This window comes from Stegostoma tigrinum, chromosome 18 (assembly GCF_030684315.1).
Source record: "Stegostoma tigrinum isolate sSteTig4 chromosome 18, sSteTig4.hap1, whole genome shotgun sequence".
NCBI classification, from domain to species: domain Eukaryota; kingdom Metazoa; phylum Chordata; class Chondrichthyes; order Orectolobiformes; family Stegostomatidae; genus Stegostoma; species Stegostoma tigrinum.
This window is the reverse complement of record NC_081371.1, coordinates 10,119,606-10,132,364: the sequence shown is the minus strand read 5'-3', so window position 1 is coordinate 10,132,364 and position 12,759 is coordinate 10,119,606. Positions and strand designations below refer to the sequence as shown.

Genomic DNA, 12,759 nt, shown 5'->3' with positions numbered 1-12,759 from the left:
CATACCACTCAGGTCTTTTATAATCCCATGTTGCAGTTTGTTTTTAAACAAAATGGAATTATTCAAGAGTAACTGACGATCAAATAATCATGTACTGTATCACCTGCAATGTGCCAGAGCATTCAGAAGGCCTTGTACCTGTTCAGTGTTCCCTAATTCTTCACCCCTAATGAGATGAGAAGGTGGGACTGCACAAAGTAGGGAGAGGAGACAGGAATGGAGGAGTGAAGGGGGAAAACATAGAGAATGAACAGGTTGCTCTTAAAGGGAAGAGGTAGGAAATATAATTTGATCATTTTATTTTCTGGCTTCCTTCTTCTCTCCTTCCTATCTGTCATGACCTCATTTGCCTAACTTCATTGTCTCTCATTTTCCTACCTACCCTGCAGTTACCATTCCTTTCATCTAGTGCTGTGGCCCACTCTTCATCCCCTCAAAGCTGAAATGCAATACAGTAGCTCAAATTTCTGACGTTGAGTAATTGCTTCTGGGCATATTCTCGTGCCAAATAATTGTTCTGCTAGTGGAAGGCATACTGTTAAATCTGTAGGGTATATTGATGCATGTTACATTAATAACATATTAAAGTTACATGGGGAGCTGGACAAATGGTCGCCATATTTGAAATCCTATTCCTTAATTGGGAGTTTAAATTCAGGTATGTTATATATTGGTGGTGGGCAGGGCAATTCGGGAGTGCTGACCAGAGGAACAAACATGAGAGAAAATAGGAAGGGACCAGAGATGTGTACAGAAAGGAAGATGATGGGAGTGTGGTTGAAGGGAAGGAGAGGAAAGAGGCATGGAGAAAAAGTGGCATATAATTTTTTAAAATTTCATAGAATGATACAGTATCAAAGAAGGACACTTAGCCTATTGAACATGATTTAGCTTTTTGACAGAGCGGTTCAATTAACCTTTTTCTTCCAAAGTATCCACTTCTCCTTTGAAAGTTGCTATTGAACATGCTTGCATCAGGTTTTTCAGATACCACATCCCAAATCATTATAGCTTGTTGTGTGAATAGATTTCTTTGAAAAAAAAAAGGAATAAAATGAGAAATTAACTTTGAATCTGTGCCCTCTGATTACTGATCTTGTCACACTGGAAACAGTTTCTCCTTATTTTGTCTTGACATGATCCAGTAAGAACACTGATACTCGAGCTCCACAATTTCCAGGATCAAAGTACTTGAAGTCCCCGATTTACCTCAGTTTAACAGAAAACACTGACCAGGTTTTTGTATGAAACAAGAACTCTTTATTACAAATAATGAAATTCTAAACATAGGTAAACAATTATGAACTATTAACTTAAACTGCTAGTTACAACTCTGAAACAAAGCACAGAACTGCAGCTGCTGGAGATCTGAAACAGAAATTGCTGGAGAAGCTCAGCAGGTCTGGCAGCTGGGGGAAGAAAGCAGAGTTAACGTTTTGAGTCTAGTGACTCTTTACCAGAACTGATAGTGGCTAGGAAAAAATGATATTTATGCTGAAGATGAATTTGGCGGAAGAGGTGAGCAGATAGGTAGAGACAGAGATATGAAAGGGGTAGGCAAATGAGGGGATTATTGATAGCAGGCCAGGACAGAAGAGAAGCTGAATAAGTGACAACAAAAGCTGAGAGCAGCAAGCTGAAAGCAACCTGGATGATAGCAGGAGTAGGTGAGCAGGTGGATATTAAGGATGGGAGTTCATATTTGGGTATGCTATATGGTGGTGGTGGTAGTTTTTTTTGGGGTGTGGTTGGTGGCGGCGATGTGTGTACAATTCAGAAGTGCTGGCTAGAGGAACAAACAAAAGAGAAAATAGAAAGGGACCAGAGATGTGTACAGGAAGGAAGATGATGGGAGTGTGGTTGAAGCAAAGGAGAGGAAAGAGGTATGGAGAAAGAGTGACATGTAGTTTGGTTGGCTCACCGAGCTGGTTTCTTGTGTCGCAGACACTTCGTTATCATGCTGGTTAATATCCTCAGTGCGGCCTCTGATGAAGCGTCATTGTGTTCAATGTGTTTATTAATAGCATGTGATACAAGAAGCCAGCTCAGCGAGCCAACCAACCTCAATACCCACAACCCAACCTACAAATTTACTCCAAACATGCTATTAATAAACACATTGAACTCGCCCCATATACACTACACTATGAAGGAAAACTGGAAGTGAGGCAATCTAGCTCAACGGACTCGATTCTGAAAACCAGGCGGGAAAACACACCGCTGCTTCGTCAAAAGCTGCACTGAGGATGTTCCCCAGCACGGTAACGAAACGTCTGCGATACAAGAAACTAGCTGGGCGAGCCAACCAACCTCAACACCCACAACCCAAGTTACAAATCTCCTCCAAAACCTTATAGTGACATATAATTTAAACAAGCTTTCATAGAACGATACAATATCAAAGAAGGGCACTTTGCCTATTGTTAAGTACTAAAAGCAGCTGACTCCTTAGGTGAAAAGTAAGACGCTGCGCTACTTACGCTGAGGCTGACTGAAAGACTGCAGCTTGCTTCTGACAGAAATATCGGTTTGGGAACACAGTGGTGTGTTGAAATAGCAGGCAACTGGAGTCTTGGTGTCACATTTATGGGCAGAAGGTAGGCACCTCATGAATTTTCTGCTCTTGACTTTTTTAGATAGCAGTGGTTGTGGGTTTGTAAGATGCTGACTAAGCATTTTTGGTGAATTTCTGCAGTGCATCTTGTAGATGGTATGCTGTGCTGCTACTGAAAATTCATGATCGAGGGATTGGATATTAGTGGAAAAGATGACAATCAACGGGTTGCTTTGTTCTGGCTCACGTAAAGCATCTTGAGTGAGGCTGGAGCCGTACTCTCCCAGGCGAGTTGGGCGTATTCCATCATATTTTTCATTTGTGCCTTTGTAAGTGGTGGACAGGCTTTAAAGAGTTGAGCGATGAGTTGCTCACTGCAGTATTCCTAGCCTCTGACCTTCTGTTGCAGTTTGTGTGGCAAATCCGGTTCAGAATGGTACTCATTCAAGTTCAGAAGAATGAGAGTTGATATCTTTGAAACACATAGGTTTTTTCAGGGCTAGAGTGGATAAATGCTGAGAGAACATTTCCCTTTGTGGGAGAAGTTAGGACCAGAGGGAAATGTCTCAGAATTTAAGACAGATGAGCAGGAATTTCTTCTGAGGGGTAAGAATCTTTTGAATTCCTTCCCACAGAGGGCTGTGGCAGAGTTCTTGTGCATACTTGAGGCTGAAATTGATCAATAAGTGAACCAAGGGTTATGGGAAAAGGCAGGAAAGTGGACGTGAAAAATGTTGGAATAACCCGGAACCAACTGAATGGTAGAGCAGGCTCTACTGGGTGTCCAGCCCACTATTGTTCTTTATTTATAATGATAACCTCTGGGATTTTATGATGCTAGCACCATTGTTTGATTTGTAATGTACACCTCAATATGGTGAAAAGCTTTGTTTATTAGCAGTACAGGCAGATCATCATAAGCAAGGGCATGCAAATCATAGGGTAAAAAAAATCAACAGCAAAATGTTTGAAGGAGCCATTGAAATTTGCACAGGGCGTGCGCTAGGCAAGATCAGCATTATTTGAAGTTAGAGTCCCTCAGTCTGATAACAGCGGGGGAAAAAGTTGTTCTTGAACCAGCTGCTGTCTGTGTTCAAGCTTCTGTATCTTCTGCCTGACGGAAGAGGTTGTAGGAGAACGTTGCTGGCGTAAAATGGGTCTTCAATGCTGGCAGCCTTTCTGTGGCAAGCGTCCATGTAAATGGAGTCTTTGGATGGAGATTTGGCTTCCTTAATGGTCTGAGCTATGCACACAACCTTCTGTAGTTTTACGGTCCTGGGCAGAGGAGTTGCCATACCATACCATTATGCGCACAGACAGTATGCTTTCAACAGTGCATTTGTGAAAGTTGGTGAGGGACCTTGTGGACATGCCAAATTTTCATAGCTGCCTGAAGAAGAAGAGGCTTTATTGTGTTTTCTTGACCATTGCATCTTCATGACAAGTCCAAGACAGGTTGTCCATTATCATCACTCCAAAGAACTTAATGCTGTCCACCCTCAACCTCAGCACCATTGATTTCAGGTGAATGGCATTGGAATAGGTGATAGTCTACCGCAGGAAATGGTCATTGCCTTACATTTGTGTGGTGTAAATCCTTACTGCCATTTAGACAAGCCTGACTATTGTCCAGGTTTTGCTGCATTTGGAATTCTTTAATATCTGAGGAGTCTCGAAGTGATTTATATTGTGTAATCATATCAGTGAACATTCCCATTTCTGACCTTCATGATGGAAGGAAGATCATTGATGAAGCAGCTGAAGATGGTCAGGCTTAGGACGCTCTTGAGCAATTCCTGCAGAGATGTCTTGGAGGTGAGGGGACTGACCTCCAGCAACCACAACCTTCGTCCTATGTGCAACCAATGGCTCCAACCAGCAAAGTGTTTTTTTTTCCCTTCCTGATTCTCATCAACTCCTAGTTTTCCTCAGTCTCTTAGATGGTACACTCAGTCAAATGTTGTCTTGATGTTAAGGGCAGCCATTCTCACCTCACCTCCGGAATTCAGCTGTTTTGTCTAAGTTTTAACCAAGGTTGTAATGAGAGCAGAACTCAAATTGGGCATTTCTTCAAGACTTCTTTAAGTCCTCAGATTGCAGTTGTTAGCTGCCGGCAACCATGTTGTATGCCTTCCTTTTGCGTCAAATTTGAATGCAGCAACTAAAGAAATTTCAATGGATTCGTGCATTCAGTTTTGCCGGGATTGGTTTTACTATACTTAATAAATTGTTCTCTTAATGTTGATGAAATTTACTGGCAGTTGCATATTTTCCTTAATCAAAACAGTGAGATGCTTTGGAGCCTGATATTCTTAAGAACGGACATGGAAATTCAGTCATGTGCTTGCAGATAAGTACATGGTGGCACTGCAGTGTAGAACACCTTGTGCTTAATACTCCTAAAGTACCCGATTGTAAAATATTTAAGCATTACAAAGTTGGAAATACTGTAGCCAAATTTCACACAGTAAGTTTGTAATGACCTGTGATCTGTTCTTTTTGTTTTGACATTGAATGAGGGATAATTACTGGTCAGAGCACCCAAGAGAATTTCCATGGCTCTTTCAAACATTTTGCTGATGATTGAGAAGACTACTAGGGCAGCAGCTGGTGAGGTATATTTGTGTTTTTTTTTGAGGATGAAGTATTCCAATGCAATTTTCCACATTGCATGTGAATGCCAGAATCATCAATACATTGGAATATTTTGAGAGTGAAAAAGTTAGTTCTGGTGCATAGGTTTTGAACATTTTTAAATTCTTGTTTTAAGTTGCAGGTGCTACTGGCAAGGCTGGAATTTGTTGCCCATCCCTCATCACCTTTTAATTGAGTGGCTTGCTCAGCCATTTTACAGGGCAATTAAGAGTCAACCACATTGCTATTGGTCTAAAATTACGTATACCAGGCCAGATTTCTTTTCTTTTTTAGGATATTGGTGAACCAACATTGTTAATTATAACAATAGTTATATGATCACCATTAGGTTAGCTTTTAATTCTGGATTTTATTGAATTCACATTTTACTATCTGTCATTGTGGCTTCCAAACTGTGTCCCCAGAACATTAGACTGGGTCTCTGGGCTACTAGTCCAGTGATATTACCACTATGTCACCGTCTGCCTGGATATTGTTAGCCTGATCTGCTGAATGTTGTTTAACATGTAGAAATTCCTGTATTGTAGCTGCTCACAGAAGTATGCTCCTTTGTATGCTTTTTTATAGTAGCCATTAAACTGACTTTTTTCTGTACTTTTTAATGTAGTTGGGAGGGTATTCTGGATAATGAGATTGTAGATTTCATCACACGTTTGGACTATTTGCCTTTCTGGACATCCAAATCAACATGGGAGTACCATTACTATTTGTACCCTTGCTGCCTTTTCAACAATCATGCTGTATAACCATGCCTGTGAGAGGAAAATTGGTAAGCTAAGGTTCAATAGGTTATTCCTGAACGGGATCCCTTATCACCTCACATTGGTGTAGCCCAGCTATTGTGTCTTTCGGACTTGGACAGCATGGTTAGTGGTGGTAATACTAATTTGCTTTTAGTCGTGAAAATTGTCACCTGCAACTTGATGCATACTTAGAGATGTTTTTGGGAGCCATGCATTTGAGAATTAGTTAATGCTTTCTCTAGAGCAAACAAAAATGGGGCGTGCTCAAGGAACTCAGCAAGAGTGGCAATATCTGTGGAGAGCAAAATGCAGACAATGCTTTAAGTCCAAAGATCCAATGTCAAACTGTTCTGACAGAGGATGATTGGTTTCAAAACATTAACTCTGTTTCTGTCTACCGATGCCGCCAAACCTGCTGAGTTTTTCAAGCACTTAGTTTTAGTTCATTTCACATCTTCAGCATCTGCAGTTCTTGTTTTATTTTCAGTACTTTCCCTGTCTTTAGCTGACTCTAACCCATGATACTTCATGAGGTCTGGAACCATACTGATGATTCCAGGTCAAATCTACCATCTTAATAGCGGGACAGGACATACTGAAAGCTGGTGTTGAATGAGACTGAGGGGAGAATGATCATTGTTTGGGACTGAAGACACACATAGGCCAGACTAGGTAGAGCCTGCATAATAACTTCTCTGAAGTGCATTAGTAAGCCAGTAACCATAAATTCCCCCTTTTTGTTTTTATTCAATAAGTACCAGGTTTATTTAGTTTACCATTATAACTTGCATCCATAGAAATCACAGCCCATGGATAATTTGGTAGTGTAACGGTTATGATATTCAACAAGCATTTCAGAAAATTTGAATTGGAAAGTCTGGCTGAGTGTGTTTCATAAATAAATGAATGACATCAGTGTCCTCATAATATCTTAACACTTTTTCTCAACAGCAAGCAAAAATTGAGGCGGAAGAGCTTAGACGTAAACAGACTGCTGGTGATGCAAGTGAATGTTCAACATCTGAACTGTCGAAACGTCCACGAATAAAAAAGAGTGCATATTTCAGTGATGAAGAGGAGCTGAGTGATTAATTTTTTTTGTAACAACAAGGAATATAAATGTGTAATGGAGATTTGGTGTTTGAAAATAAAACTCCAGATTATTTTAGACAATAGTTTCAGGCTCTTGTCCTGCTCCTCTGGTGCTGCTTGGCCTGCTGTATTCATCTAGCTCCGCACCTTGTTATCTCTTATGAAAGATTTGTGGACCGGACATTTTAATACTTTTTTGTAATTCCTGAGTTTTTCTTTTGAAGTGCATTCATTATTCATTGTCATGATGCAAACCTCCACACTGGCTGGACAAAATTGTTTTCACCCCCTTGGGGAAACAGTATCTTGCAATCTAAGTATGCAAACAATTCCCATTAAACATAGTTAACTGCAATGGGAAAATAATCTATGATGTATCAGTCAGTGATTCTCAATTACCACTGCAGGCATTAGGAATGAGAAACACAGATTGAAAACTTGTGTATAAAAATAAGTCCATTTTTGAGCTCCTCTTCTTCCCTTACAATGTGTAAAGTTCATTCGCTCTCTCCCTCTCCCCCGCAAACTGAGGGCATTGTGATTTCCTTTCAATACATCACAATTGTAGTGTCATGTTTTGTAGAAATTGTATCATCCTCCTTATTTTGCTTTATTAACTTTATAGTCCCAAATTGCTGGATTATATCTTTAAACTGTTACTTCTCTTGTAAATTATAGCATTTCAGTTTATGCATTTGGCTCATCTAGCCAAATGAAAGCAAAATTATAATACTTCCAAAATAAAAATAAAATTCTGGATAAAATTCTGGCAGCAGATTAGGCATCTTCGACAGACTGAGAAACGTTTAATGTTTCCGTTCAATGAATCTTTGTTAAAAGTTAAGTATAAAAGCTTTGAGATCATGTATCACAATTTCAAGTATTAATTTTTATTTATTAGGAAAGAATGGCAGTTATTCTAAGGTGTTTTATCTTGATTTTGATTGGAAGCAACTTTGAAACTGGAATATCATCTCACCAGTCATTGAATACTGACTTCAGACAGGATCTCTGGATCAAACTAGACTTCATGGACTTAATGTAGTGGTGTTTAAATTACAGCACATTGGCTATTTTGCAGCCTATAAGTTCTGATATACTGACTCTCTCAAATTCTCTACTTACACATGTGTTTCTTTCTTGCTGGTTATGCTGTTATAATTTCAAAGGTCTGTTAGTTCGAAAGGAGATCTTGCTGCTATTGTCTCACTTGGTGAATAAATGCAAAATTAGAGCATGAACAACCATTTGTACCCACTGTTTAGGATAAACAGCAATAGTAATTCGCCATTTACAAGATAACTGCAAAAATCTAAGTGTTGTATGTAGGCAGCCAATAAAGTTAAAAAGCTTGACCCTCCTACTTTAACAAGAAAATTTGTTTCAGCAGAACTTCAACTTAGCAGCAGAATAATAGAGATAACAAGATGTGGAGCTGGATGAACACTGCAGGCCAAGCAGCATCAGAGGAGCAGGAAGGCTGACGTTTCGGGCCTAGACCCTTTTTCTGAAGAAGAGTCTCAGCCTGAAAGGTCAGCCTGCCTGCTCCTCTGATGCTGCTTGGCCTACTGTGGTCATCTAGCTCTACACCTTGTTTTCTCATTTTCTCCAGTACCTGCAGTTCCTGCTATCAGCAGAATAATACATGTAGGTTATATATGTTAATGCTCTGTCGGTATAAAGCACTTCATCATCTAATTTGATGATAGTGTGGAAAATTGGCTAGTGCATGTAAGTAAAAATAAATCAACCAATAACTGACTTTTCCATCTTTTTGCCTTTCTTGTCAGTTTGATGCAATTATATTGTTGTAGTGTGTGATCATAATATATGGCTGTGACTGGAGGTGGTAACCCCAAAATTACTGCTAAGCACATTCCAATTAGCTGCAGTCTTTAGCATCTGGTGATCTGATGTTCTTGCTAGTCAGTTAGCTCAGTTTGCTGGTTTTATGACGCACACTGAAGCCAACAGCATGGGTTCAGTTCCTGTACTGGTTGAGGTTCCCATGAACGACGACTCCTCGACCTCACATCTCATCCAAGGTATGACCCTCAGATTAAACCACTACCTGCGATCTCTCGGTAATGGCAAAGTCATGCTCCTTAAGATTAGATATCTTAATATAGCTCAGGAAATGCTTACACTTTTGTGGTTAGATTCACATAGTCTTAGACCTCTTTACGCAGATACCTACTACAGTTACAGAAATTTGGCCTAATTTCCCAAAAAGGCCATGTTCTGCACAGATCTCACACATTTGTTCATCCAACCCTATTAAACTATTTTTCTCACATATTTATGTAAGTCCATCCAAATCCATCTATGGTAGTTGCCTTGATTGTTCCTTGCATTGTTATCCCTGTCCAGATAAAGAAGATTCTTCTGAATTCCCTCTGGTTGCATAAGTAACAATTTATTTATTATGTCTAAATTTTTGGCTCCTCCTCCCCATTACAAGTAAAAACATCTTTCTCCTGTGTACGCCACCAAGTACTTCATTCATTTTAATGACATCAGATTGTTCTTCAATCACATTTCTGAAACTACTTAAATTTAAAATTGCTCTTAAACATTTTAGGATATTTTGTAATGCTAATTTAGCAAAAAACAAGCCTGCCTAGGCAGTATCATGGCAGGTGACCAAATGTTTGATCAAGGCAGGTTTTAAGAACCATTCTCTTAGATGAGGGATGTTTAGAAAGTGAATTCCAAAGTTGGAAGCCAAGACTACTGAAATGATGGTTACTGATGCAACAGAAGCCAGAATCAAAGCATCAAACAGAACTCATACATGTAAGGTTTGAAGACTCTCCACATATGGGAAGGGGTAAAGCCACAGACGAATTGAAACTTGAGGATGAGAGTTTTAAAGTTGAGATGTTGATCCAGGAGCCAATGAATTTCAGCAAGCATTGGCATGAGCCAGAGTTTTGGGTGAGTACAAGTTTACATAGGATAGTTAATGGGAGTGCACTAAACACATGAGGCATTAGAGATAAAAACATGAATGAGAAAACTTAATGCCATGTGCAAATTGTACAGTTGTATTTTGATTTCTTCAGTTTATTTCTTTTGTGTAGGTGATGAACAGCTGAGGTTTCAGCACCAATATTTGTGGAACAGCATTTCCTACCATTTTTACTAGTGTAATGAATATTTTTACCCCTTGGTATCTGTTTTCTGTTTTGCAGCCACCTTTCTGTTTATTGTTCTTCCTGTCTTGAGTCCATTTGGTATGGCTTTAATTATTGTGTGTCCACTATTTCAGTACATTATTGAAGGCCTTTGGAAAATCCTATTTATTGCACCACTGCATTTACTTTGTAGGCTCTTTCTCTTCCCAATTTCAGAAAGGTTGGTCAGGCACAACTTTTTTTTTGAAACATTTATCTAGTACATTTATCTCTTTCCTATTTTTTAATGTGTAGATAATACCCATCTGGGCCAGGGGTTTAATTCTCTCATCTTAAGTAGTTTTTCTCGTTAACTCACCCTTTTCTATCATTTGTATTTACAATTTTCTGATTTCCTGTAATGTCATTCCAATCATTTTAACACCCTTGTTAATACTTAGGACAAATAGAACAAATATTTGTTGGTTAAATGTCATTACCTGTACATTTGTTGTGCATATCCCTTAGCACTCTATCATTATTCTGATTTTTGTTCTCTGTTGTTTACAAATTGATCACTTTTTACATTCCTTAATTGAGTTTCTCTTTATCTTCTTAATTGCTTTAACTTGCATAATACTTGTGTTCTTTTGTGTCATCTATATAAAGTATACTTCTTCCTTTCTTTCTTCTTTTATTTCTTTATTCATTAATAATGTATCATAACTTTTTCTTTTTAGTAGGATATATTGTTCTTGGAGCACCAACAACCACTTTAAGTGTTTCATACTACTGTATTTAGATTTTTCCAGTATATTTCCCCTATTTCAATTCTTGTGCCCTTTAAAGTCAGCCATTTTCCAATTTATTACTTTGGACTTTTTGTCTTGCATACACTCCAAACTTGAACTGATTGTGATTGCCTAGATGTTCTCCAAAGCACACTTTGTTTTCTGTTTTGATTCATTCACCATTGCTGTATTTAGCCATGTTCCTTCTCTCTAGGGCCTGTTACATATTGGACAAGAAATAAGTCTTAAACTGTAAAAGCTGTACTGCCTGTATCCCATTCACTTCTTCATATGCAGATCAGTTAAAATGTCTCGATATTCTTTATTCATATTCACTTGCATTTTTTTCCCTACCTTGTTTCTATAATTAGCTGGCCTGAAAAATGTGTAGCAATTATTTCTATCCTGTTAGTTGTGTCCCTTGTTTTATTTGTTGTGTTGTTACCTCTATTAGTGCAGTTTTCACAGCCTCTTTGTTACCCTTTCTGCAAATGTTTTAGTATTTTTCTTTATAGACATGTTTCCATGATTTCTAATGTATTTCATTTAACATGCATTGATCTGTGTAAACCTGTCAGAGTAGTCTGCTAATCAGCTGTCTATTGATCACAAGTTAGCATTTCAATGTTTGAACTTCTGCTCAGATGTCTATTTTTCCTTAAATCATCAGTAGTATAAAGGAGATGTAAACTGCCTGCTGCCGTCATCTTCTCGACACGAAGCACCAGTTTATCGTGTTTTGAAGCAGGTAAGCCATTAATCATTCCATTTCAAGACTTCTCTCTGAAACTAGGATCCCTATTGCAAACCTCATGCATGTTGTATCTTTCACTTATCAATGTCTAAATGAAAGTGTTCCAAATACAGGCTTCAAATATGTGAAGGCTTAAGAGCTAAGAAAATAATCTAATACAATAGCTGCTGACCTATAAAATTCAAGTTTTGTTTGCAAATCTCACATTCATTCTGCATGGTTTGCAGGATAGATTTAGCCATTTGCTTTGTGATTACCATCTTTGCTAATCAACAGCCGTTCTTGTTTGGTACACAGTTCTTACATCTTAAAGGTTTCATTTGTATATTTTCTATTCATTTATCTACTAGTTCTTAAACCTGTTTTGATTCTCTTTCTTCATTTCCAAAGATACTACATTGTCAGACTTTGATTGCTAGATTTCACTTTTGTTCCTTAGACCTGCTCAAACCAATTTCTGTTTGCATGATGTCAGCTATTGGTTTAGATTACGTTGATCATTTTTGTAATATTTTTCCTAGTTGGGGAGCTGGATTCCAGAAAGTTTTATTAGCTGAGGAAATCTTGCATAAGGAATTTAATGCACAGCTAACCAAATCGTTGGTTATATTTAATATTTAACCAAATAAATGCCTTTATTTTTAACATTTGACTGGTATACAAATTTTTGTTATTTGTTGTTTTCTCTGCCACAATATAGTGCTCTTTCAATGCATTTTATCAGTAATGCTTTATTTTAAGAAGTAAAGGCAGTGGTGTAAATAAATGTAATTAGTTGATACATTTGCCATTTAATGTGTCACGCACCATAAAAACTGCATGAATGTTCTAGACATGGGCGTAAAACATCAACTGTGATCTTTCACAGATGCTGCCAGTTCAACTGAGTGTTTTCATAATTTGTTTTTATTCTAATTAATATTATGTTGCTTGCTTGTATGTTTTGCTTCTGTATATCCTTATTTATAAATAAATCTAATTCAGTACTTGAACATGAACAAACTACAATAATGTGTGTCATAGCAAATTTTTTTATTAACAGACACCTGTGGGA

General features: G+C 38.2%; 2 protein-coding genes across 2 annotated transcripts in view; both read left to right on the top strand.

The window, feature by feature from the left end:
• Positions 1 to 8,515, top strand: part of zcrb1 (zinc finger CCHC-type and RNA binding motif 1) — a 37,222-nt gene extending 28,707 nt beyond the window's left edge. Inside the window, exon 8 of the mRNA XM_048549184.2 lies at positions 6,904 to 8,515. Coding sequence (XP_048405141.1) covers positions 6,904 to 7,044 — 141 coding nt within the window. The 3' untranslated portion in view covers positions 7,045 to 8,515. The remainder of the gene's footprint in view (positions 1 to 6,903) is intronic.
• A 2,272-nt stretch (positions 8,516 to 10,787) lies between these two features.
• Positions 10,788 to 12,759, top strand: part of yaf2 (YY1 associated factor 2) — a 176,957-nt gene continuing 174,985 nt past the window's right edge. Inside the window, exon 1 of the mRNA XM_048548887.2 lies at positions 10,788 to 11,699. The gene's annotated coding sequence lies outside the window, so the exon portion shown is untranslated. The remainder of the gene's footprint in view (positions 11,700 to 12,759) is intronic.